Genomic DNA, 27,859 nt, shown 5'->3' with positions numbered 1-27,859 from the left:
AGCCTTGCCTACTCAGAATAAATCCCACTTGATCATGATGTATGATTTTTTTCATGTATTGCTGGATTTTGTTTGCTAATATTTCATTGAGAATTTTAGCATCTATGTTCATCAGAGACATTGGCCTATAGTTTTCTTTCTTTGTAGTGTCTTTACCTGGTTTTGGAATGAGAGTTATGCTTGCCTCATAAAAGGAGTTTGGAAGTCTTCTCTCCTCTTGAATTTTTTGAAAAGGCTTGAGAAGGACAGGTGTTAGTTCTTCTTTGAATATTTGGTAATATGTGCCTCTGAAGCCATCTGGCCCAGGTCTTTTGTTTGTTGGGAGTTTTTTGATAAATGTTTCAATTTCATTTTTTGTAATCAGTCTGTTTAGGTTTTCTGATTCTTCCAGATTGATTTTTGGAAGATGATATGTTTCAAGGAATTTATCCATTTCACCTAGATTGTCCAGTTTTTTGGCATACAGATCTTCATAGTATTTTCTTACAATCCTTTGCATTTCTGTGGTGTCATTTGTTACTTCTCCGCTTTCATTTTTAATTTTATTTATTTGAATTCTCTCTCCTTTTTTCTTGCGAGTCTGGTTAAAGGTTCATCAATCTTACTAAGTTTTTCAATGAACCAGCTCTTGGTTTCGTTGATCTTCTGTATTGTTTTTTAGCTTCTATGTCATTTATTTCCACTCTGATCTGTATTATTTCCTTCCTTCCACTTGTTCTGGGTTTTATTTGTTGTTCTTGTTCTAGTTCTTTTTATTGCAGAGTTAAGTTGTTTATCTGAGCTTTTTTTTTGCTTCTTAAGGTATGCCTGTAGTTTTCTGAATTTCCCTCTCAGGTCTGCTTTTGCTGTGTCCCATAGATTTTGAGTTGTTTTATGTCCATTTTCATTTGTTTCAAATTTTTTTTTATTTCTTCTTTGATTTCATTTTAACCCATTTGTTATTTAATAACATGGTATTTAGCCTCCAAGTGTTTGAATGTTTTTCAGTTTTTCTACTGTAGTTGATTTCTAGTATCATGCCATTGAGATCAGAGAAGATGCTTGATATGTTTCAATCTTCTTAAATTTTTGTGTCCTAACATGTGGTCTATCCTAGAGAATGTAACATGAGCACTTGAAAAGAATGTATATTCTTCTGCTTTGGGGTAAAAGGTTCTGAATATATATATTAAGTTCAATTGTTTTCATGTGTCATTTAAGGCCGCTGTTTTATTGTTAATTTTCTGTTTGGAGGATCTATCCATTGATGTTCGTGGGGTATTAAAGTCCCATATTATAGTATTGCTGTTGATTTCTTCCTTTATGTCCTTTGAAATCTGCTTTATATATTTAGTTGCTCCTATATTAGGTACATAGATACTTATAATGGTTATATCCTCCTGTTGGATTGCTTCCTTTATCATTATGTAGTGACCTTCCTTATCCCTTACTGTAGCCTTTGTTTTAAAGTCTATTTTGTCAGATATATGTATTGCTACCCCAACTTTTATTCATTTCCATTTCTATGAAATACATTTTTCCATCCCTTCACTTTCAGTCTATGTGTATCTTTTGTTCTGAGGTGGGTCTCTTTTAAACAGCATATGTATGGGTCCGGTTTTCTTATCCAAGCAACTACCCTATGTCTTTTGATTTGAACATTTAGTCCATTTACATTTAAGGTTATTATTAATATGTAGTTGTTTATTGCCATTTTATTTTTTAAGTCTACAATCCTTTTTTTCTAGATTTTTCTTCCTTTGTTCTGTTTACTATAGGCCCCTTAACATTTCTTGCAGTACTGATTTGGTTGTAATAAATTCCTTGAGTGTTTTTATGTCTGGGAAGCTTTTTATTTCTCTTTCAATTTTAAATGATAGCCTTGCTGGATAAAGAAGTCTTGGTTGTAGCTTCTTGCTTTGCATCATTTTGAATATTTCTTGACAGTCTCTTCTGGCCTCAAGTGTTTCTGTTGAGATTTCAGATGTCATCATTATTGGGGTTCCTCTGTAGGTAATTAACTGCCATTCTCTTGCAGCTTTTAGTATTCTTTCTTTGTCTCTTAACTTTGCCATTTTAACTATGATGTGTCTTTATGTAGTCCTCTTTGGGTGCCTCTTAAATGGGACTCTCTGTGCTTCTTGAAATTGTGTGACTTTTTCTTTCATCAATTTGGGGAAGTTTTCAGCTATGATTTCTTCAAACAGGTTCTATATCCCTTCTTCATTCTCTTCTCCTTCAGGAACCCCTATGAGGCAGATGTTGTTTCTCTTCACATTGTCACAGAGTTCTCTTAGAATTTCCTCAAACTTTTTGAGCCTCTTTTCTTTTCGCTGCTCTGCTTCCATGCTTTTGTTTGTCTTGTCCTGTAAATTAGATTTGATCCTCTGCTTCATACAGCCTTCTGTTAATTCCTTCTAGTGCAGTCTTTATTTCAGATATTGTATTTGTCATTTCTGACTGGTTCTATTTTATGATTTCAATGTCCTTTATGATGCTTGCTGTCTGTTTATTTAGGTGCTCATTATGCCCATTCATTGTTGCTCTAAGATCCTTGAGCATCCTAAAAATCATTGTTTTAAACTCTGCATCTGGTAGTTTGTTTACTTCCATGTCATTCAGTTGTTGTTTTTTCTGGTGATTTCTCTTGTTGATTAATTTGGGTTGCATTTCTCTGTCTGCCCATGTTGTCTTAGTTTGATATTTTTGTGGGGTCTTTATGAAGAAGGTGGGCTCAATGGTACTGTCCTCCAGGCCTGTTGTTTTCCTTGTTCTAGGAATGCTTCTTGAGGGTACTATTTTCCTTCTTGTTGTATGTATTAGATTCAGTTGGTCCTTTCGTGGGTACTGTTATCCATTCAGGCTGGCTGGCTCTAAGGATCAACCTTGATCATGTGTATTATACACTGTTCAATGTCTGTCCTGTTGGGCGTATTTATTCTCCTCAGTGTCTGGTGCCTGCTAGACTCTACCTTTGAGTGTGCTACTTTTGTAGGTAGTTGAGTCTAGGGTTGGTGCTGTCTACCACCCAGTACCAGTAGTGTTGGCTCTAGTTCATCTTGGATTGGCATCAGCTGTTGTTTGTAACCTGCTGTGGGCTACCAGTCTGCAGCTGTTTGTGTCTGTGTTTTCTGTACCTGTGTAGTGTGGGAGGGGTCAACCTTTGTATAACTTCCTCCTGCTTAGAGATGACAGCAGCTACATAAATGCCCCAAGCCCTGTAAAATTTGTTCACACTTTTCAGCTGTTCCTTCTCCTCTTGCAGCTGCCTGGTCATCCACAGAGTCTTCTGTAGAAAGACTGTAGTGTGGGCTCAGATTGGCCTCACCCAACCAATCCCTCTACAGGTTGCACGCTTAGTGGGTTAGGTCAGCTGAGAGGTTGTGAATATGTTTGTGGGATCCAGTACTTCAGGGGTCTCTTGGTCAGGAGCTCAGTTCAGGGAATGTGGCCCCTACTCCAGATCTTGATTCTTTAGCCACTGCTGTATACTCAAATTTTAGTTCTCTCCAACAAGGTGAGCAGCAGGTTCAGACCAAGTGTGGCTAACGGTTCCCTCTGAAGAAGTTATTTCAGCTGGTGTGACCCCAGTCTCAGGGAGGAAGACTGAGAGAGTCCTCTCCTAGGGCTGACTGTGCCCCTCTCAAAGGTGGCTAAGGCCCTTGAGCAGATCCAACAATAGACTCACAGGGACCCGTACATTAAATGTCCATGCTATAAGCCTCTCTCCCTTCCCCCTGTGCAATCTAGCCTAGCACAGAATATCCAGCACCAGGTTGGCTGACTGTGAAGCTCCACCCTATTCAGTGCACATGTGCCAGTGCTGATCACAGAGAGTGAAACTCACCTCAGCTGGGCCAGGTGTGAGGAGCTTTTTCTTAGGATACCACTCTAACAAGTGTTGTTAGGTCCTGAACCCAATGCTTTCTGTACCTGGCCCCTGGATGTGCCAGCCCTGGGCCTCCCTAGCAGGAACCCAGCACAGATCAGTGGGAGACAATTCCCGTAACTGGCCCTCAGCAACCTTCTTGGAGCGACAAGTAATCCAGAGTTTGTGGCTGCTTCTGCTAGGCCCAGGTGTACATGGTAATACCTAGCTGCACTCCTAGGCTGGTTTTCACCCGCACTGGGCCTGTGAGAGGGTGCACTCAAACGGCCAGGTTTCCCTGAGTCCTGCCTCCTGCAGCCTCTGTCTGCTGGATGCTTATAGGTCTCAGCTGCTGAAAAAACCTCTGCTAGAGTTTAGAACCTGGGCAATTCAGGGATTAGGAAGGATGGTGGGTGTGGCTCTGCCCCTTGGCCCCAGGTGTCAGTCTGTTCAGACTTTTTTCACAGACCTTAATAGGGTGTGGCCCCAGGAGTCTGGTGGGTATAGCCTCTGAGACCCAGAGGTGTGGTCTGCTTGTTCTCTGGACAGCTTCAACTGAGTCTATTGTGAGGTGGAAGCACCAGTCACAGACTTGGGAGAATGTGGGGGGGAGCTCTGATCTCAACACCAGAAAACTAAGTCACTGTTGCTCCTGCTGCTTCCTGGACTCTCTGAGTGATCCGTTGCCATGATTGGGGTAGGAGAGACTCCTGAGGGTGGAGTATTTGCTTTTCCCCAGGCTGATGCCACCCAGAGGGGATTGTTCAACCCAAGCAAGATGGTGATTGCAGTATTGGAGAATGACTCAGCACAAGGGTTCCGTTGTCCATCCCTCACAGTGTCTCTCCCTGGGCCTCCAACTTTACATTCTCCTCACACAACTCCAGTCCTGTCAGCTCTCCCTTGCCAGAGCCCTGGGTAAGTGGCTATGGATGAGGTTTTCTGTGTGGGTCCTTTAAGACAGTGTCTGTGTCTGAGAGCTCTGTCTTTTTCTTACAGACAGCAATCTGGCTCTTTTGACAGCTAAATTCTATCTGGGAGCCTCTTCTAGGCTCTGGGGTTCTAGGCTGGGGCTCTAGGCCTGGGGCTGAGCACTCACAGCTCTCAGGACGAATCTCCCTGCAGTGAGAGTCCCTCCGGACCCTTAGCTGCAGCTCGCTCCTGGGAGTGGGGCAGCCCTTTCTGTGTCTCCACCTTTCCTACCAGTTTTGATGTGGTAGGTTATAGACTCCTCTTAGTTTAGTCAAAGTTGATTTTTCAAGATGATTGTTCTTAAATTATGTTGTAGTCCAATTTGGTCCTGGGAGGTGGCAGTTGGAATATCCATGTACTCTGTCACTGTCTTTGTTCTGGTCTTGTGCCTCTTTTGACCACAGGTATCCTGCAGTGACTTTGGTGAAGACATGAAAGGCATGCTCATTGGGGCTGGTTGGGCCGGACTGTGCTCACTGGTTAGCGTGGGTGTCAGGGATGGACTTGCCCTTTAGTTGTCCACTGGCATTGCTCTGCCTCTTCCCACCCATTTTGACCATTTCTGGGTCCTCCGGGGGTCAGGCCAGTCTTGGTGTGGCTTCTTCTGTGATCCTTGGTTATAGAGTCCTCTTAATTTAGTCCAAAGTTGGTTTTTCAAGATGATTGTTCTTAAATTAAATTGTAATCCAATTTGGTCCTGGGAGGTGGCAGTTGGAACGTTCACCTACTCAGTTGCCATCTTGGAATCTTCTTTGGGTCATATTTTCTTATCTTACCATTTTGTCTGTGAATTAGGAGCTCTGTGCTGATTTTCAAATTTGTTGTGGCATCTTTTTGAGGAAAATGGGCAGAGTGGTACTAACCTCCAGGTCACCTGTGCTCCTTGCTCTAGGAATGTTTCTTGCAGGTTATATTTACCCTCCTGTTGTATGTCAGTGTTGAATGCTGTTGGCCCTTTTGTGGGTGAAATTATCTCTTCAAGTTGGCTGGTTCTAAGGGTCACCCTTGATCATGTGTATTAAACACTGTGCAGTGTCCTTTCCATGTGGCGTAGTTATTCTCAGCATCGTCTGGTGCCTGCTGGACTCCTCCTCTGGCTGTGCTGGTTGTGTAGCTAACTGGGTCTAGTGTTGGTGCAGCCTGCCATCCAGTACTGGTTGTGTTGGCTCTGAGTCCTCTTGGGTGGGGTTCAAGTCCGGGTTGATGTCAGACATTGTTTGTAACTCACGGTGGGCTATGTATCTGGAGCTACTGCTCTGTTCACTGTTTGTGTCTGAGTTTTATGTGCCTAGATGTGTGTGTTAGGGGTCAGTCTCTATATAAGGACCAGCTTCCTCCTGCTTAGAGCTGACAGCAGCTCCATTAAAGGGCCCAAATTCCTTATAATTTGTCTCCACTTTTCAGCTGGTCTACCTCCTCTTACAGCTGCCTGGCCTTCTGCAGAGTCTTCTGTAGAAAGTCTATAGAGTGGACTCCAACTTGCCTCATCCCCCCAACCCCTCCACAGATTGCAAGCTTAGTTGGTTAGGGCAGCTGAGGTTGGAATGAAAACATTAGTAAAATTTCCTAGTTTGGGGGCCTCTTGATCAGGAGCTCAGTATGGGGAAAGTGTCTCCTACTCCTGAGCATAATCCCTCAGTCACTCCTGGATATTCCAATTCCCTTTCTCCCAGTGAAGTGAGCAGCATGTTCAGATTGGCTGGGACCAACAATCCCCTCTGCAGAAGTTCTTTCAGCTAGGGGCCACTGGTCTCAAGGAGGAAGACTGAGAAAGCCTTCCACTGGGGTTGATTGTGCCCCCCCCCAGAAGGTGGCCCCTCAACCAGTCCTAACAATAGACTCCAAGGAACTCACACTTTGAATGTCTGTGCTCTTAGTCTCTCTCCCTTCCCCCTGTGAAACTTGGTCAAGTGTGGCAGGATAGCCAGGACCTGACCCAGCTGACTGAGAAGCTCTATCTTGTCCAATGTGTGTGAGCTGCTATGCAGGTGTTGACCACAGAAAGTGGAATTCTCCTCAGCTGAGTTTGGTGCCTGACATGCTCTCCATTTTGGATATGCTGCTATAAAGTTTAGCTGGTCCTGCTCTGGTGTCATCTGTAGTTGGCCACTGGATGTGTTGTTTCTGGGCCTCTTATGAGGGAACTTGGTGCAAGCCAGTGTAAGACACTACTACCTGTGACTGGCCCTCAGCAACCTTTCTGGAGCTATAAGCAATCTGAAGATGTGGCTGCCTCTGCTGAGCTTAGGTGTAATGAGATGAACCAAGGTACACATGTAGGCTGGCTTTTACCAGTCCTGGGCATGGGGGAAAGTCAGCCAAAGGCCTAAATTTTCCTGAGATCCACCTCCTACTGCCTGTTTGCTGGCTGCTTGTTGGGCTCAGCCCCTGAAAAAATGTCTGGTAAGAGTCTAGAGCAGTGTTTCCCAACCTTTTTTGTGCCATGCCCCACCTTAACCTTTCTAAAATTTTTATGTCCCCCCCTATGTAACATACATAATTTTTAACATTAAAAAATTGATTTGTTCACTTAATAAACATAAATGATAGGTTCTAGGAAGAAATTGTTAACAAAACACAGTAAGTAAAATTTCAAAACATATAATGAAAAGCAGAAATTTAAACTCCAAATAATTTTAATACAGATTTTTCTATATTAATTTATTATTTTAATTTAGTGTGATCCTTGCACTTGATGCTTGCTGCACAGAGATTTTATATTAGGTTCCAATTTGGTTAGCTTTAGTCTCAAGTCTCCACGTTGTGTTATATCCAGCCGATTTTTGTTTTTACCAGTAAATCATTTACAGCACTAAATCCACATTCAGCTAAAAATGAGGATGGAAACAGTAGCAATAGTTTTCTTGCACATTTGGTTGAATTTGGGTATTTGATTTCTGTTTCCTCACAAAGCCATGCCATCACTCCTTTGATATTAAATAAAGCTTTAACTGACTCATCATTTTGCAATTCTGCGAGTTCTTCTTGATACTGCATATTTGATATATCAGACAAATCCACTAACATTGGCTGCATCATCCATGTTGGGAAATCAATTTGTTTTAAATCAGAAAATGTTTCTTTTAAATCAGCCGATAGAATATTCAAATGATTGACAATAACAAGTAAAGCGGTATCAGTTACTTCACATTTTTGGAGCCAATAAAACTGTTTAAAGTTTTTGTTGTTAATATGTTTCTGACATAACTCAATATTGGTAATGAAGCCAAATATCTTTGCTTTTGCATCGACAAGAGTTTTATTTGTTCCTTGAAGTTGCTTATTTAATATATTTAGTTTTTCAAAGATATCGGCTAAATAACTCACAAATGCTTTACCATCTATTGTTAACAGATACTTCATTTCAGGTTTGTCGCTTAAAAAATCACTAAGAGTATCAAACAGTTCCATAAATCTTTTCAAACAGTTTCCTTTAGATAGCCATCTGACTTCAGTATGAAGTAAAAGTCTCACACGGTCTTCATTTTGTTCTTCACAAAATAGCTTGAAAAGACGCTCACATTTGGCGCTAGCTTTAATAGCATTAACACACTTTATTACTGTATGTAATACTTCATTCAGAACAGGCGAGATGTTTTAGCTGCCAAGTTTTCCCTATGAATAACACAATGCACAATAATCATTTCTGGATTCGCATCTTTCATCAATTTTAAGCAGCCATTTTTCTTGCCCATCATATTGGGAGCACCATCTGCAGCACAAGATGTTATCTTTTTCATTGGTATATCATTGACATCTAAGTAGTTTTTTAGCTTATTATATATATCTTTGGAGGTAGTGGTGCTTTCTAATCTTTTACAGAACAACATTTCTTCAGCAAAATGTCCTTTATCAATATATCTTACGTAAGTTATCAATACTGCCTCACTGTCTCTCAAAGTTGATTCATCCATTTGCAAGGAGAATTTTCTTGTTTTCAGCTTTTCAATAAGTTGTTTTTCAATATCCTCACTCATTTCGTCTATTCTTCTGCTAACAGTATTGTCACTGAGTGGCATAGCTTTTACATCTTTGTCATCTTTTTCAAGAACCGTTTTAAGAAATGCTGATATTGACGGTTTTATTAAATTCTCTCCTATAGTGTGATTTTCTCCAGTTTTAGCGATGAATAAAGAAATTTGATAACTAGCCTCAAGAACACGATCATTAGTTGAAGTATGAGCAGTAAATAGAGACTTTAATGTTGTTCTTTTTTCAAAAATTTTCTTTAAAGTTTTAAAGTAACTCAAATCTGAATTAATATGAGCACTATGTTTCGCCTTCAAATGTGCCTCAAGATGACCTTGTTTCATTGATTTGTTGGTCAAGCATTGCTGGCATAAAAGACAAAAAGGCTCTATAACTTATATAGTCTTATAATATGCTCTAAATAATTACCTGTTCATATTTCAGTATAGGAGCTCTTACCATTTCTGCATGTGCTTATTTCTAAGGAAATAAAAATATAATTAAATGGCTATCTTATTATGTCTCTATGGTTACAATCTTTTGCAACGTCTAACATTTTATAACACGATCTATCCGTTAGAAACATACCAAATTACATTATGATTATTAACCACTAGATGCCACAGTTGCTTCATGCAAATGAAATCAATTCAGCCTTGATCTGTCAAGAAAAAATAACATTCTAAATATCACAGAAAAATACTAAGTTAAAGTGTCAGTACTAGTCTACACTTGCTTCCAGCTTATAATAGAAACATATGCTGAACCACGTATTTAAATATTTAAATACTTACTTTTAACTTTCATAACTGAGCAAACAATATCCTCCCTTTTAAACTCATTTGTAACTTTTTCTGTAATTTTGAAGTTATTGCTAATTCTTTTCAATCAATTCAAGCACTCATAGTACCTTCAGAGCAGTGTGCTGAATGGTGCTGTGTGTGTCAAGCTTGGTTTTAGGGTGGTTGACATTATTGTCACCCCAAAGCCAAGGACACAACTCTTATTGGGGTGCTGCTTCAGTGCGAATCCAGGTGATTTCTATGTTCCAATAGCTTCAGCTCAGAGGAGGTGGCAAATGGTTCATGTGTCACAATAATCAAATAGAGACATGTTTGAAATTGATAAAGGGTTGAGGACAGGGATTCAATTTTGCACTTTTCTCTGGAAACAATTGTAATTTTAAGAAGAAACTATTATAATTTTTGTTTTACTGTTTTTCTCAAAACCTACTAAAGTGCTTCATAGAGGTTTTATCAGGTGGTTCAAAAGTACAACTATTGAAACATTCTTGTTTGGATAAGAACAGCAGTCCCATCAGATATTTTCAGCCAGTGATATTAGAATTAACTGTATTTCTGTAGTCTCTTCCAATATAGTACATTGATCTACTGTAATTGTGTTCACTTACTATGTTTATGTTTCTTAAATAGTTTCCATGTAAAATCTCCCTTTACATTCTTCTTAACTAAATAAAACTGTTTTCTTGCGTCAACCTGGACAACTGAAGTCGCCGGTTCGAAACCCTGGGCTTGCCCGGTCAAGGCACATATGGGAGTTGATGCTTCCAGCTCCTCCCCCAGTTCTCTCTCTCTCTCCCCCACCTCCTCTAAAATGAATAAATAAATAAAAATAATTTAAACCTATAAATTTTGAAAAAAAATGTTTTCTTAAATTTTTCCAAGAATGTATTACTTTACTCTTGTTTTAATAAACAAAACAAAACAGTGTTTGGTAGAGATTTCTCAGAATATTACCTATCCTAAAACTTATGTATCTTCAAAATTAAAATTGAGAAAATTACCTCACTGACTTTTGGAAATATCAAATAAATAGCGGAATCTCAGTAAATATAAAACTAAACTCACAGAAACACTTTCCCAGGTGCTCCACTTCTTCCAAATGAGGAAGATGCTGTGTAGCAAGAAGAAAAAGGTATTTTTTCTTCTTCTATTGCAAAGGGGTCCCATTAATGTTTTAAATGCTTGTTCAAATTCCACTCTTGTTTCCATCTAGTTTTTTCCCCCCACAGGAGCTAGAGGGATCCTTATAAAACAAAAACTGTCTCACCACTTTACTCAACACCTTCACTGCTTCTCAGAATAAAAGCTAAAATCTTTACAAATATCTTCAAGGCTCAAAATACACACTGTCCAATATGGGAGACACTAGTTACATGTGTCTATGCAACATTTAAAAAGTGTCTAGTCTGAATTGGGGCACGCTGTAAGTGAATAATACACAACAGATTTGGGAAACTTTAAAACCCATGAAAAGAATATAAAATTTCTTACTAATGATTTTATATTGACTACTTTTTGGAATGATAATATTTGGATATGTTGAATGGAATAAAATACATTATTAAATTTAATTTCACCTTCTAAAAAAAGTGGCTACATGAAAACATTTTAATTCCTTGTCTTATGTTTATGGCTCACACTGTAATTCTATTGGACAGCTCTGGCCTAAATGATTAGCAAGTCAGAGCTTCCTCCCGTTTCCAGCCCACATTGGCCAATTTGCAGTTTCTCAATATACCACATCTCTCTCAAGCCTTTGCTTTGCTATTTCCTCTTCCTGGAAAGTCTGCGTCTAGGTACCCTCATGGTTAGTTTTCTCACTTCTATTTTTTGCTAAAATTATAAGAAAAAACTTCTCTGACTGATCAGTTTAATATGGCCTCCAATACACATATACACTCACTATTTCTTTATATTATTTCAAAACATTTATAACCCAGCATATATATTATAAATATAATATAAATATGATTTGGTATATATAATACATAAAATATATAATGTATTCATTATATATAGATCAGGGTAATCTCTCCTTGGCAGAATATAACTCATGAAATCAAGAGCCTTTTCTGTTTCATTTACTGCTGTTTCTCTAGAATAGTGCCTGACTTATGGTAATATTAAATAAATATTTGTTAAGTAAATGAAAAGATGAAATATCACAGAAAATAAGTAAGGTGATATCTAAGAGAATTTATTGTAAAGGAAGAGATTGGAAAAATGAGAACTAACATTTCCTGAGTTCTTACAATAAACTAGACACTGTGCCAAGCAGTTACGTATAATATTTTAGTAAATCCTAACAAAAAGGTATTGACAGATGAGAAATCTAGAGCTCAGATAATTTAAACAAATTTCCCAAGGTCACTTTTAGATGTCATCATTTTAATACTTCTCTTTTTATTTCAATGTTTCCAAGTGCCTCTCCTGACTCTGACTGAATTACAATACTTGTACAAATACTCCCTCAGAGTACATACTTATTGTCCTTCATATCATTTGTTACCACTGTAATTCACTTTGTCGTGTGGTGTTTAATGTCTGTATTCTCCACTGCACTCTACACTTCATGATAAGTGACAGTGAACAGTTTGCTGACATTTCCGTTCAGAGCCTTCCACCTTGTTGGATGCTTAATCTCTAACACCTGTTTGTTGAATAAAAGAATGAATGAAGTTGGCCCTGGCCAGTTTGCTCAGTGGTAGAGCGTCGGCCTGGCGTGCAGAGGTCCCGGGTTCGATTCCCGGCCAGGGCACACAGGAGAAGCGCCCATCTGCTTCTCCCCCCCTCCCCCCCTCCTTCCTCTCTGTCTCTCTCTTCCCCTCCTGCAGCTGAGGCTCCATTGGAGCAAAGATGGCTCCGTGCGCTGGGGATGGCTCCTTGGCCTCTGCCCCAGGCGCTAGAGTGGCTCTGGTCACAACAGAGCAACGCCCAGGAGGGGCAGAGCATCGCCCCCTGGTGGGCGTGCCGGGTGGATCCCGGTCGGGCGCATGCGAGAGTCTGTCTGTCTCTCCCCGTTTCCAGCTTCAGAAAAAAAAAAAAAAAAAAAAAGAATGAATGAAGTTAATTTTCTCCCAAAATGTTATAACAGTTGATGAGTGGGTTATTTATGCCAAATTTGAATTAATGATTTTGTAGATCAACTACATGAATGGCACCCACCGGAATAAAGCGTGGCAAGATATTGTAGGGGAGAGTATGCTGGTGTGTAGAGGGACTATTTGTTTTTCTCTGTTTACCTAAGTCATGGAACCATGGGGTATGGATTAGCTCTGACAATGTGCTGTACAACATGGCAGCGGCCAGTCACATAAGGCTATTTAAATCAAAGTTAATTAAAATGAAATGAAACTGAGCAATCATTTCTTCAATCACAGTAGTCACATGTGATTATCGAGTGCTCGATAATCATGCAGGGCTAGTGGCTGCCTTATCGGACAGTACAGATAAAGAGACTTCCCATTTAGGAATAGTTCTTTCGAATAGCACTATTCTAGAAAGTTTAAAATGCCCTTGGGAAGATATAGTTTTAAGTTGGAAGGGGCCTGTTTGATTTGTTTGGTATTCCAACTAAAATTAAACTTTGAAAAAGAATCCAATAATCTGTATTCCTAAGTGTTTCTGGGAAAGACTTAAATGTGGAAAAGGAGCTTCAATGTTCACAGCTGAAACATTCAGACAGACGTGCTCATGCACAGCCAGTGACTGATGTGGAAAGAACCATTCCTCCAAGGACTCTGGGCAAGCATACTGTTCCAGGGACGCTGCCAGCCCCTTGCTGGATTAAGCCCCATATCTAATGCCATTCAATACCATCCTTTTTTCGTTTGATGTACAAAACAGAAGACTGACATTTGAAGAAGAGGAAAGGGTTTGGATGCCAAATGCACCTTAGATTCCAGTTAAGAGTCACAACTTCTATCTAGAGAGAAAGTTGTTAAATGCTCTCTTCTTCAAAATGTCACGTATCTTCAGGTAATTTCTTCATAATGTAACTTTCAGTGATTTCGGCCAATATAATTTAAGGTTTTTTTGAGATTCTGTTGCTGGAGATGTTCTTCTCATTGCCATAGAAAATAAAATGGTTTATAGACAGGAATGAAAATTTTATTTTCTAATTAAGTTCACCTATGGGGGAAGTAGGTAAGAATTTTCTTAGTTTGAATCTTCTGGGTATTGGCCCTATAATTTGTTCACATTTCTTCAGTTCTACTGACCCAATCTTCTACCAAGATTGAAAATAGTTCATGGCTCTCATTTTTGGTCCACAGACCAATAAGAGAGCAGTGGATGGGACCACTGGGTAGGCCCACATTGCCCAACCAACAGGTGGGCAACGTGGAGTTTTTAAGTTCTCTGGGGGTTGATTCCCCATTCCTTATCCTCACGATCTCCCCTAGCCTTTCAAGGTTAGGCCTTTTCAATCACTCCGAGATTTTCTTAGGAGGATACCAAGGGGCAATGGTGCTTCCGTGGAGAGGTGGTGGAGGATGCAGATAGGGAGTGGGGAGTTAGTAAGGCTGGGAAGAGGTGCAAGGTTGGGACAGTTGTTTCTGAGCGGTGAGTAGGAGGAGCTGAGAGAGAAACCCAAAACAGACCGAAAACGCGGAGAGGAGCGCGGGCGGACCTGGGCGTGGCGGATTGAGGAAGGGTGACGTCGGGACTTAACGGGCCGTGGGCCGGGGGTGGGGGGAGGACACACGGGCGCGAGCCGGGGACTCGGGGTCCCGCGCCCCGCCGATGAGGTCAGCGGAGCCGTTGCGCCTGGAGGAGGGCACTGGGTCCCCGGGCGCGGGTGGCGCGAGGCTACCGGAGGGGCGGGACGGGACGGGAAACGGGACGGAGTGCAAGGGCCTTGCGAGGAGGGACGATGGGGCGTCGGCGCTAGGAGCTGGAGGCGGCCCGATGGGGATCGTTTCCTTCCGGAGGGGAGACCAGCGCTGGACCCAGGCGCGGACGGGGGGCGTCCGAGGCGGAGGAGGACGGGGAATACCGCGGACCACGCTGCGCCCGCCCCGCCCCGGGCTGCCAGCGGCGGTGTTTGTGGCTCCTCCTCCGGGCCAGTCCGGAGCCAGGCCGCGAGGGGGAGCTGGGGGCGGGGGCTCGGGAAGGAGGAGGGAGGGACTAGGCGCGCCAGTGACAGGGTGGCAGCCCAGGAGCGGACGCGTAGCCGCTGCCGCCGCTCCACCACCTCCTCCTCCTGCAGCTCCTCTCGCTGCCGCTGCCGCCAGAAGTTTCACTCCCGACCCTCTCGCAGAAGCCTCCAACCCAGAGCGGAGTGGGGAGCGTGCCCGGCAGCTGCAGCCCGTAGCGGGCTAGGCGCCTTTGCGCTGGGAGTCCGAGCCGGCGTCGGCGCCTGGGCGGCGAGCAGCGGTGGGGCTGGGGGCGCGGAGGTGCAGAAGGGGCGGGAGTGAGCTGGCGGACCCGCGCTCAGCGCCGCATTTGCTCCGCTAGCGTCGGCGCTGGGCCTCCGCGATGGCCGTGCGCTCCCGCCGCGCGTGGATGAGCGTGGTATTAGGGCTGGTGCTGGGATTCACCGCTGCGTCCTGGCTCATAGCCCCCAGAGTAGCCGAGCTGAGCGAGAGGAAGAGACGCGACTCCAGTCTCTGCGCTTACTACGGTCGCTCGGCCGCTGGCCTCGGCGCACAGCAGCCGCTCCCCCAACCTCAGCCCCGGCTGCGGCCAGAGCAGTCACCGCCCCCCGCGCGCCAGGAGCTCCAGGGGCCGCAGCTGCCTGAGCCAGCAGCTAGGGTAACCAGTTTTCGGAGCAGCCCCTGGCAGCAGCCACCTCTGCTGCAGCAGCGGCGGCGACGAGGACGCGAGCCCGAAGGTGCGACGGGGCTTCCCGGCGCCGCCGTAGCGGAGGGAGAACCGGAGAAGGAGGACAGGGGCGCGGCCGAGAAGCGGAGAGGTGGCCCACTGAGGAGTAGTCACAACGGCAGCGGGGACGGGGGCGCCACCGCCGCAAGCTCTCGATCGCGAGATTTCCTGTACGTGGGGGTGATGACCGCGCAGAAGTACCTGGGCAGCCGCGCGCTAGCGGCTCAGCAGACCTGGGCGCGCTTCATCCCCGGCCGCGTGGAGTTCTTTTCCAGCCAGCAGTCCCCCAACACCAGGCTTGGTCATCCCCCGCCACCCCTGCCTGTCATCGAGCTGCCGGGGGTGGACGACTCCTACCCTCCCCAGAAGAAGTCCTTCATGATGATCAAATACATGCATGACCACTATCTAGACAAGTATGAGTGGTTCATGCGCGCCGACGACGATGTCTACATCAAAGGTGACCTCTCAGCGCCGACTGACCTGCCTACCCTCCTCCCTTTTCTGCATCCAGCCCCAACCCCCTGCCCAGTCCCTGTTTCTCCGCCTGCACGTGCTCCGGGTTCTTGCAGCCCCCAGCCCGCCATCCCCACCTCGCGCATCCGCCCACCATCCCTTGTCTGTTCCTCCTCTCCTGCGGTTTGGACTCTCCTCACATGTGCCTGGCTTTATCCACCTCCCTCACACTTGCTTTCTCGCTTCCGCCAGCGCTTAACCCTACTCTTTACGGTGTGGGAGAGGTGAGGACCTGGACTTTAGGGTTCAACCAAAGGCTATTCCCACTCTGCCTTGCTCTGAAAGCCCGGGGTGGTGGCCAGGTTCCCAAATTGGCCCAGAGGGGCGTGTTCCCAGTGGAGGAAGGAAAGATCCAGGATGCGGGCGAGAGCCCGTGTGGAGATCGTTGTTCTTGCTTTGTTTCCCTACCTTTTTTTAAAACCTGGATCGAGCGCAGTTTCGGAGGACTCATCTTCCCTGTGTCGGACCCTGCTCTGTGCGTTGCCTTCTCTCTCGCACGACTTGCCGTGCACTGGGAGCCTTTGAGCATCCCTAGCACCCCTCGCGCTGCTTCTTCCAGCCACTACAGTGTAGCACCAAGCTGCCCCACTCCCCGCCACACCTCAGTAAAATCCCCAGGCGATGGGTGTATTGTCACATTTGGTGGTGAGAAGAGGACTGTGTCCGCGAGTTATCCAGACCCTAGGAGCTTCAAGCTGTGCTAGCACACACCAGGATGGATCTTTTCTAGTCCATCGTGGTGTCTGCGGCGATAAGCGGGGGCTGGAAGTACTCTAAACCAGGCGCAGCCACAGCATGAGAAAACTTTGTCACTTTTTTAAAGAGGTCCGATCTTTCACTCCGAGTGTGGGTGGCTCTGGCCAGAGATTCCTAAACTTAGCAGAGAGTTCATAAGAGCTGGAATAAATCTTACCAGTCCAGCCTATTGCGGGAATGGACAGGGACACAGGGAAGTAGAAACGCTGTAGGGAACGAAGGTCCCCTGTGCGTCCCACGTTTCCTGCTTGGACAAAGGGGAGCAGCCCTGCCTTAGTTTCTGCCTCTTACTCGTACCATCATTGCTTTCCCCTTGTCCAAGTAGTAGGAAAAACAGGATTCAAGGAAAAACAGACATTTCTCTTCATGCTTTGAAAGATCGACCTTCAAATCATTGAAATGCCATGCATTTTGAAATGCATTTTGTATTAAGGACCCAATAATAGCTGAAGCTCATTGAGATCCAAGGGGCGTGGCATGAGATCAAGAAAATGACTGCAGATTCTGTGCTCATCAAAAATGATAGTAAAGGTGCTGACTGGGAATATAAGAAGGTGACTACTTATTCCAGTGTATTATTTTGTAGAGGACCAAATGTTTTTGAACTGTGTTGGTTACTTTTAAATTGTTTTTCCTGATAAACTCCCAATCTATAAGTATTCCAATTTTATCCTTTAATTTAAATGTTTATTTTTTTCTAAAAGGGTGCTTTCCAAAGTTCCAAAGTTAAATTTCAAGGCAAGTTAAGGACAGAACACTAAACTAAATTGTCAGGAAAAAAAATAATTTTTGGATATTAACATTGTCAATCGATGCTAAAATCAATATTTAATATTTCTGGTAATTTTATCATTATTTCAAAAGTGTTAAGAAACCTTTTTATTCTCATTATTTCACCTTTAAAAATCTGATGATTGTTAGACTTATTAAGGTTTTTCAGTGACTTTGGCTAGAAGGTTGGTAAGAATTTTATTAATTCAATTAAGAATTATAAATTAGTTTTTTTTAAACAAAATATTCAGAAAGGTTTCTTTTTTAATTGTATAAGACTTATGGGGAGTTTATACATAATACACCATATTGGAAGTTCTGTCCATTTGTACATATACATGATTATGAAATTAGGAAAAAATGATTGTTGCCTTTCTCTCTGTAGGTGACAAGTTAGAAGAGTTTCTTCGATCACTGAATAGCAGCAAGCCCCTCTACCTGGGCCAGACAGGCCTGGGGAATATTGAAGAACTTGGAAAGCTGGGCCTGGGGCCTGGGGAGAACTTCTGTATGGGCGGACCTGGCATGATCTTCAGTCGAGAGGTTCTCAGGAGGATGGTGCCACATATTGGTGAGTGCCTCGGAGAAATGTACACAACGCATGAAGACGTGGAAGTAGGAAGATGTGTTCGACGGTTTGGTGGGACTCAGTGTGTCTGGTCTTATGAGGTAAGATGAACTGTGATGCAACTGTTCACCTATGAGAGGTGTGTGCCACTGTATAGTCCGGGCAGTGATTCTGTTATTCTCTCTGTATCTTTGCATTTGCTTGAAAAATGATAGCAGCAGCTGGCTGTGGACACAGGTGATTGTGGAACATACTTTTCTGTTAGAGCTAAGGCCTGAGGCTTTCTCATTAGCGTGACCACCTGAACCTTAATCAGCAGTCTAGAATTCTGCTCACATCTCTGAAAGATGCTCTCCCTTTTTACCTGCTTTAGTGGTGTTTATATAAGTGTGTATCCATTTCCTATCTCTAAAAGAGGACAGATTCTCTTGGGCTGTAGGTTTTAGCATTTGGTACATTGTTGTTTTGGTCAGGTATGTAATTGCATTTTTTTTCAAAAAGTTAAAAATTTGAAGATTCTTTAAAGATTTTCACGTGAAAATTTAACATGTATTTTTTAAAACATAGGAAAAGTTAACTCATGATATATCACTTGTGATAAATAGATTCACAACATTTTAAAAGAAACGAATGATCTAAAAAACGAGAAGTAGTTCTGAAGGTGTTACATAACTGCTTGATATTTTGATTGGTTCCCTAGAGGTTGTTTATGTCTGCCCTCATTCTGTTTTCTGACCAGCAACTGTTAAATAATCTGAATCATGAACTGTTGTTTAATTTTGCTGTAATTAGTTTATAAAATACTTTGAGGTTTTTTCTTCAGAAATTAAGTAAAATACAATAGAAAAAAATAGTTTTCCTAAAAGCTAATCTTAGTAAAAATTGATTTAATACTGAGTGTATTGCAGTTTTCAATACAGTTTGGTTTTCAAGTATTTGGAGTTTAATATACTGCTCACAAAAATTAGGGGATATTTCAAAATGAATATGAAGCGATAAAATATCTCCTAATTTTTGTGAGCAGTATATATCTTAGCTACCCAGTGCACTCCTCTTAGTAAATGATAACTTAGCTCATTTACTTTTCAGATTTTCATGTCCTTTAGTATAGAAGAAACATTTTATGAAAATATACATGGGTGGGCAAAAGTAAGTTTACAGTTGTAACACAAATAGTGCAATAAGTAATATACAATAATAGAAGAATGAACTGTTTTGCATACTTACAGCTGCAAATCTCCTTTTGTTCACCACTGCATTACTTGTGAAGTCATTATACCCCAAGATACCATACTCACATTCATTTTTCTTTTAGAAGTTTAATCCCACTTTTGTAAATTTTGCTTTGTCTTTCTGTTTTGTTGTATTTACACTGGGGGGGGGGGTAGTTCTTATATTTATCACAGAAAGTAAAAATTATTTGATAACTAGTTATTTGAAATATATACTGTGCAAACTTAAAATTATTACATAATCTAATTTGATAAGAAAAATAGTAATTTTTATTTTATACAGTTGTGTTAGCACTACCTTTTAGAATAAAAATTTATGAAAGTTATAGTTTATGTAAGTTACAGTTTAAAAGTAGGTAATTTAGAATAAACATGATGAGAAAAGATTGTGTTTTGCTGTTTAATATAAAACTAACTGGAGGGCAAAAAAAATATTCAATATAGAAAACACATCCAGTGGATTTTGTTTACAAGTGGATTTTGTTCTGCAGACTTACTTTATATGGATCAGTAAAAAATCATATATATTTAAAAATGAAGATGGAAAATTATTGCTTTATTTGATACTTTGTTGCCTTAACATCACATATGAAGTTTTAACAAACCTTTTAAGTGTTAACTCCCTTCAACTCTTTGTTGATTCTGTTATAAAGTTACAGTCCTTACAAAGCGGTCTACCCATTCATGTTCTGAGAGAGTGAAATATGCTCAAGTGACCTACATGCTCAAGAATTGATTTAATATTTTATTTATAATATAGGCATTTGTTCTGGTTAAAGTGAAGAGGAGTTATTATAGATGTGTATCCTCTCTTTTGGGATAGTGGAACCTTAGATCTTAATTCATCAGTTGATGTTAAAGAAGAGACAAGGGACTCCCAAGTCTTACAGGATTTAACTTTATGATCACTATGTTTTTATTACTTTTTCACAATACATTTGAATTTTAGACTGATACTATAAAAGTAATTTCTACATTTTTTTCCTGGCAATAGAAAATATTGTTTTCTAAAGGAAGGCTGTTTAAGAATGTTGACTTTATTTTGTTAAGCAGTTATATAGAAGTTAATTTGTTTTGGAATTTCACTCTTTAAAGCAGGGGTCCCCAAACTACAGCTCATGGGCCGCATGCGGCCCCCTGAGGCCATTTATCTGGCCCCTGCCACACTTCCAGAAGGGGCACCTCTTTCATTGGTGGTCAGTGAGAGGAGCACATTGACCATCTCATTAGCCAAAAGCAGGCCCATAGTTCCCATTGAAATACTGATCAGTTTGTTGATTTAAATTTACTTGTTCTTTATTTTAAATATTGTATTTGTTCCTGTTTTGTTTTTTTACTTTAAAATAAGATATGTGCAGTGTGCATAGGGATTTGTTCATAGTTTTTTTTTTTATAGTCTGGCCCTCCAACCGTCTGAGGGACAGTGAACTAGCCCCCTGTGTAAAAAGTTTGGGGACCCCTGCTTTAAAGGATCAACTTAAACAATATTTATTTTACAGGAGGCATTAATTTAATCCTAATACAAAGTCTCAACATCTTCTTTAAAAGAATGATGGAAAATTTTAATACCAAGGAATATAATAAACAGCATCTATTAATAAATTTAGCAAAGATATATATACAATTAAATTGTATCTAATCATTTTAATATTAGGGTGTGTTCTGTGTTTTAAGAGACACTTGAGTAGGTCAGTTGGGGCACAGCCAAACTAAGGCTTTCTGGTTTGGATTTTATGTTAGTTGAAATGATGTCCACATTTTCTAATGTTCACATTATAATGGAAAAACTTATCTATTCCATTCTGGGTTGGCAGTATGAGTAAAGGTGAGATTTCATATCTGGTAATAGAATAAGTTATAAAATTGATTGGTAATTTTGTTTCCATATTTGTTTTAAAAGAACTATCTGTGACAGAACTTTCTTAAAATTTTGAATTTCTTTCATCTATATCTTCATGGATTTCATAATTTTTTTTGGCTTTATCTTTTAATAAAAATTCTTGCCAAGTTAACAGTGCTGTACAGACACAGGTTCATGATCTGAGTTTGAATAGCTGAACTATTCATGATAGAATTATATCTTTTAAAAAATGATGAGCAGACTTGCAGATCTCATAGGAAGAGAATTAGATAAAAATATTAAACTATATAGCTTACATAGCTTTTATTATAGCAGTGTTCTTTACTGTTCAGTTGAAGTCTGCTTTTTCTGTGTTATATCTACAATTAAGCACAGTCTTGAGAGAGAGAGAGAGAAAGAGTGAAGGGAATATAAACTTGAATTTGGACTTGAATCACCACTCTGCTATTTATTAGTTTCATTGTCTTTTGTAAGTTACTTCTTTGAGCCTTGTTTAACTGAACTAAAAGTGGAAATTCTAACATGTTTACCTTGTAGACTTTAGAGATTAAGTTAAATGGTGAAATGATCCATGTGAAGCCCTTTGTATAGTGTCTGGCACATAGTAAATTGTCAGCAGCTGATGTTAGCTATTGTTACAAGGCTGAACAGGTCATGTACTAGATTATATATAACATGAATTCATTCATTCATCTATATCAAACAAGTCAGACTATAAATAATTTTTTCATTTAAAGATTCAAGTTTAAGGTTTTTTTGGCAAAGAAACCAATAATTTTCAGTATTTTAGAAGTATGAGGAGTCCATTATTATAAAGTATGGAAGACTTTAAACCATTCATTACAAATATTTGTTTCATTCTTTGAACATCATATTAAATAACTGATCTTAAGACAGTGTGGAAAATATTATTCAACAAGTGATTATTTAATATACATAATTAAACAGTCAAACAGATCAGACTCTATAATACATTAAAAATTATTACTGTATAGATATCTAGATCAGTTGCCAGAACAATACACCTTTTCTGAGTTTCTCTAGAATTTTCAGTAGGAAAAGAAGTCAGTAGTATCCCATTCTGCAGTCAGCTCACAGGAGCTTGCCTCTCAAGGCAGCTAGCTGGAAGCTGCTCTCGAAGTTCCTGTGGTTCTTTAGGAAATGAAGTACCCCTATTGTTCTCCCTGTAATGTCTTGGTGGTCTGCAAAAACTTGTCTTCTTGCTCTGCTTCCTTCTCTGCCGTTCCAACCGCTTTTTCTTGTTTCCTCTGTCTTTAATGATAAAATAGCACTGCTTTTCACCTGGTTCTCGGTAAATTAATGTGCGCATGACAGAGTTAATCCTGATGTTCCAAGAGCTCACAGGATGTGCACCTAGAGCGCCTTAGGGCCCGGAATAGCCTGACCTCTTCAGAATATAGAGGCCTTTGGTTGCTGGTTCTCTGTGGGCCTGAGACCATTGTAGAGTCGGCACTGAAATTCTCCCATTTCCACCTGGAGGTAGAAACAACTATTTTTCAAGAATATATGGCAGCTGTTAATAATCCACGGATTTAGCAGGCTGTTATACTCATTTATACTTCAAATTGTATCAGTGAAAATTACTAAATATCTGTGAAAAATTATTCTATTCACTTTGTATTTGAATCTATTGGCACCTACTGTTGGCTAAGTTCACATTTTTGGTTGAGCTCAGTCTTGGCTACTGTTCTAGTTATCTGAGATATAAACTGGCAGCTTGGGAGGCTGCATATGGTGCTTAAACATTGTTTGGCAGGCACATGGAGTATTTTAAGGTTTTTCTTTTTCTTTTTGATGACTTTAGCAGTCTTCAGCCCTCTCATGTCCTGTTGTTGTCCACAAGGCTCTTCTTGCATGTTTATTTTAACTCCTTGTATGTTTAATTCTCCTGTGGATTTATTTTTAGTTCTGGTAGGCATAAGAATCTTGATATTTTGAACCAGATAATCCACATGTTGCAAATTTCATTAAAATATTCTTTAGAAAATGAAGTGATTTTTCCAGTGAGAATGACATGTGTATTTTAAATAATTTACAGAAGAAATAATATTTTTTCAAATTTGGCTGTTAGAATCATAGGTCATATAATACAGTTATATTTTCTTTTTTATAGGCATGTTTTTACTAAGTACCTAACGAGTCCCCAGTGTTAAAAACTGTTTATATAATTTATTGCCAGCCTCTGTGTTAGCAGAATTGGAAGTTCTGGTTATTTTATTTTTTGGATCACTTATATTGAGGCATTAAAATAATTTTAATTTTAATGATTTTTTTTCTCATTAGGGAGTTTTGCATTTCATCTAAGAGTCATTTTCAAAATAGTTTGTTTTTTTTTTTTTGTTTTTTTTTTTTGTATTTTTCTGAAGCTGGAAACGGGGAGAGACAGTCAGATAGACTTCCGCATGCACCTGACCCGGGATCCACCTGGCACACCCACCAGAGGGCAACGTTCTGCCCCTCTGGGGCGTCGCTCTGTTGCGACCAGAGCCACTCTAGCGCCTGGGGCAGAGGCCAAGGAGCCATCCCTAGTGCCCGGGACATCTCTGCTCCAATGGAGCCTCGCTGCAGGAGGGGAAGAGAGAGACAGAGAGGAAGGAGAGGGGGAGGGGTGGAGAAGCAGATGGGCGCTTCTCCTGTGTGCCCTGGCCGGGAATCGAACCCGGGACTTCCGCATGCCAGGCCGACGCTCTACCACTGAGCCAACTGGCCAGGGCAAAATAGTTTAATTTATCTTTTTACGGTTTCTAGTTAACCAGAGCAACAGAATATCTGTATTTCTTTGTTGCCTCAAAGAAAACATAGCCCTATGCTGATAAAAAAAACATTTCTCTACAGATTGAAGGAACCATTTGTTATGACTAGAAATATTTTAGATTTCTTCAAGAATTAAGTTCGGAATGCCTTATGTTTAATCTTATCCCCTAAAGGCTATAAACACCTAGAACATTCCATTATTTCACAAAAGGATATATTCTGGAAGTTTTTTCCTGGGCTTGTAATACCAGAGAGTTACACCATAAAAAGTTTAACCTACATATAGTTCTTTACAACAGGCATTAAGGTTAAAATGTATGTGCCATTCTTACAGGGCTCTTGCATATCCTTTTAGCTTCCTTCTTCTGTAATGCTAATTTTTACTGTATCATGAACATGGTTTATGCCAGAGTTATGTTAATATCTGCGGAAAAGTATAATTATGGAATTTTGATCTTAAGTTCAGTCTTTCAAAAATCTTTTCTTGGTTCTGCTTCAGTTGTGTTTAGTTTTCAACTTCACTAAAGGCAATGAGCTTCTCGCACCTACTTTTCTCACCCTCATTCCTCTTGTCAGATGATGTCATCATGCATTGATCTTATGAAATTCCTTTTCTGCTATACGAAATAAAATTGCGTTCCGAGCTGAAGGAGAAACATGGTATGGTTTTTCCATACTTTGTAGTCTTAGCTCATTTTCATGGTTGGCAGCTGCCTTTGCCCCTGGATCAAGACAATGCACTCTTTCCAAGATGCTGATTTCCAATAGTTGTGGATAATGTTAAGTTTGGATGATGTTTTTATGCAATTTAAAATAAACTACATGATAACATAAACATTCATGTTAGTTTAAAAATCTTCCATGCTATTCCTCTTTAATTGAGCTTAAGGATTCTAATTCCCTGAAAAAATTCCAAGTCAATTTTCTACGTCCACTTTCTTTGTCTTGGTCTTTAACAAGCTGTTTTGAGAAACAGTTATTTCAGTATCTTTTCCATCTAGTGAATTAGTGCTCAACATACAAAGCAGTCAGTTCTATCATATAAGTGTACTACATATTGCTTTGATTAGAGCATGTTATTTCTTTTGCACAAAGGTATACATTTTAATAAGGTATTTGAGCTAAACAAACTTCATTGAAATGCAAAACATCAGTGTCAAATCATATGAGTCATTATTTGATATCAATGAACCATAGGAAAACCTAAGTGAACTGAAATATTGTGGGTTGCAGTTTCTCAGAATTCTGATGTTCTCTTCATTTACTGTCTTATTAAAAATACTCTCGCCCTGGCCGGTTGGCTCAGCGGTAGAGCGTCGGCCTAGCGTGCGGAGGACCCGGGTTCGATTCCCGGCCAGGGCACACAGGAGAAGCGCCCATTTGCTTCTCCACCCCTCCGCCGCGCTTTCCTCTCTGTCTCTCTCTTCCCCTCCTGCAGCCAAGGCTCCATTGGAGCAAAGATGGCCCGGGCGCTGGGGATGGCTCTGTGGCCTCTGCCTCAGGCGCTAGAGTGGCTCTGGTCGCAACACGGCGACACCCAGGATGGGCAGAGCATCGCCCCCTGGTGGGCAGAGCACCGCCCCTGGTGGGCATGCCGGGTGGATCCTGGTCGGGCGCATGCGGGAGTCTGTCTGACTGTCTCTCCCTGTTTCCAGCTTCAGAAAAATGAAAAAAAAAAAAAAAAAAAAAAAAAAAATACTCTCTAGTTAAGGCTTAACTAGATGCAAATCAGGCTGAGTCTTGAGATAACATTTGATGTTACCCTTTCTCACAAAAGTGTTGGACTTTTACAGTATAATAAGTGTGTTACAAGTTTCTAAACTAACTGAATAAAAAATATATTTAAAAAATTCAGCAGCCACAGTTTTGGAACTAATTAATGAAAGAAATGTCTGTCTTAATTTTTTGAGATTGTAAAATCTTTACTCATCATTTATAATTTTGAAAGTCATGTCCCTTAGTACTTATATAGTCAGTGGTGTCTGAAATTTTCATTATCCCTTTCAGTTGCATTTATTCTTACTGTAGAACTATTTATTTATAGAGTATTAGTACCTCAAAATGAGATGTTTAAAGAAGTATATATAATAATTAAAGTAACATACAATAAAATAAAATTAAAATGTGAAGAAATAAGGGAAAAAGCATATAAAAATAAGAAAAATATTGTAAAAATATTTGTTGGTTTCCTGCTTCCCTGGCATTAAAGAGAACCCTAACTTATCATGATACTGAGACCTGATAGAGATCTTCCCCAGGGAACAGACGGGCTGTGAGGATGCACACACTAGCGCCATTTCTATGACAAGTAGAATAGCATAATTCTCTTGGGTGTTTCTATCTGCCCCCTCAATATGAACCAGTCTGTGACACAGAGGACAGTTCTGTAGGAGCAATGCTACTTGGAGATTATGGGCAAGTGCACCCTTGTTTGATACCTTGCTTGTTTTTATTTTAAAATTTAGAATACTCTTTACAGATGTTCTCACCTAAATGCTTTATACTGGGTTGGCCAATGGCAAATTGAGTTATGCTGTTTTCTGGGGAGAACCCAGAGTGTAGCTGTTTCATCATTGGTTCAGGGATGCCAAAGCTGTGCCTTCCTGAGCCCCTGGGTGGAGGAGCACCCAGGAAGGGGGAGCCCCCAGGGAGGGGGAACCCTCTGAATAGGGGGAGCACTCGAGAAGGGGAGCCCCCAGGGAGGAGTAGTCAGGCTTCTCAGGAATCTCTTACTTTCATGACTAGTAGAGAATTGGGTTTCTTGTCTTCGTCGTCTTTACTTTTTCATTTTAAGTCATGAAGGTTCCAGTTGCAACCTGTGATACCTGTGCTGAATTAAAATCAAATGATTTTTTATCTCAGTTTTCTTAAACAAGCACCTTCCTCTTTATTTGTTTTACTATTTTCTGAAAAGGAGTAAAATAAAGACGTTTAGCAATTTAATTGCCCATTAATATAATTTGTGCCTGTTGTATAGCACAGAGCTACTAGGGTTTTGTTTTTCAATTAAGTCTGGAGCTAAACTATGTGGCTTTGAATTCCAGTTCTGCCATTCATTTTTTAATAACTGTATGGCCCAGTTATTTTCTCTGTGCCGTAGTTTCCTCATCTAATGAATGATTATAATAAAGGTGCTTACTTCACAGAACTCTTGTGAAGATTAAATGAGTCAAAGTATATAGCAGCATTCAGAATAATATTGCAATGTTAAGCATTCTGGAGTTGTTAGCTCTGTTTGCAGATGCAGATGCAGAATGGCATAAATTGAGCCAACTTTCCAGAGCCATTGTGAGGAGTAAAAAGGTCAGTGTATTAGAAGCTGTTAGAATAATGCTTGACACCTAATAATTGCAGTATAACTGTTAATAATAATTTCCAGGTAACAGTGTTCATATTCCTTTTCTGCCTTCATGTGAAAGAAATAACATTGATTGTAAAGAGTTTATTGCAATTGCTTTTTGAAAGCTAGGCTTTGCTGTAGGTGAGAAGGTGCTGATGTGATTCTCTACCCTGACTGCACAGTGGAATCTCTTGGGGAACTTTGAAGACTTCTGATGCTGACACTCATCCCTGACACATTAGATCAGACTCTCCTATAGGTCAGACCTCTAGCACACTACGTCTAATGTGGCTCTAGGGTGTGGACCACCATATAAATTCTTTTATTAATTTTCTGTTTTTAAATATTCAGCTCATTCTTTAATTATTCCTTAAACATTACTTTTTATTTTGTTTTCCTCCAGGGAAAATCATAGTAAAGTAATCAAGATTTATGAATTTTTTTCTACATCTATTGCAAAGAGTTAGGCGCTGAATTTAAATACAATGACTATAAAGCCATTACTGACAACCGTAGTATGTTTTGTCGTGGTCTGATTTTCATTTCTGTATAGTACTCCTTTTTTAGAGAAAAATTCAGGATGGATTTTAAAATATTCTTAGGAAAATATATATTGTGTATCTATG

The 27,859-nt window shown here is 40.6% G+C and overlaps 1 protein-coding gene and 1 non-coding gene across 2 annotated transcripts in view; one reads left to right on the top strand and one right to left on the bottom strand.

The window, feature by feature from the left end:
* Positions 1 to 14,696: 14,696 nt before the first annotated feature.
* CHSY3 (chondroitin sulfate synthase 3) overlaps positions 14,697 to 27,859 on the top strand; it is a 427,468-nt gene continuing 414,305 nt past the window's right edge. Inside the window, exons 1-2 of the mRNA XM_066343509.1 lie at positions 14,697 to 15,874; positions 17,843 to 18,126. Of these exons, the coding sequence (XP_066199606.1) occupies positions 15,070 to 15,874; positions 17,843 to 18,126 (1,089 nt within the window). The 5' untranslated portion in view covers positions 14,697 to 15,069. The remainder of the gene's footprint in view (positions 15,875 to 17,842; positions 18,127 to 27,859) is intronic.
* Positions 23,778 to 23,853, bottom strand: TRNAA-GGC (transfer RNA alanine (anticodon GGC)). The gene has a single exon. It is a non-coding gene; the product is annotated as a tRNA-Ala (tRNA).

This window comes from Saccopteryx leptura, chromosome 6 (assembly GCF_036850995.1).
Source record: "Saccopteryx leptura isolate mSacLep1 chromosome 6, mSacLep1_pri_phased_curated, whole genome shotgun sequence".
NCBI lineage: Eukaryota > Metazoa > Chordata > Mammalia > Chiroptera > Emballonuridae > Saccopteryx > Saccopteryx leptura.
The sequence above is the reverse complement of the archived record's forward strand: the minus strand, read 5'-3'. Positions and strand labels throughout refer to the sequence as shown.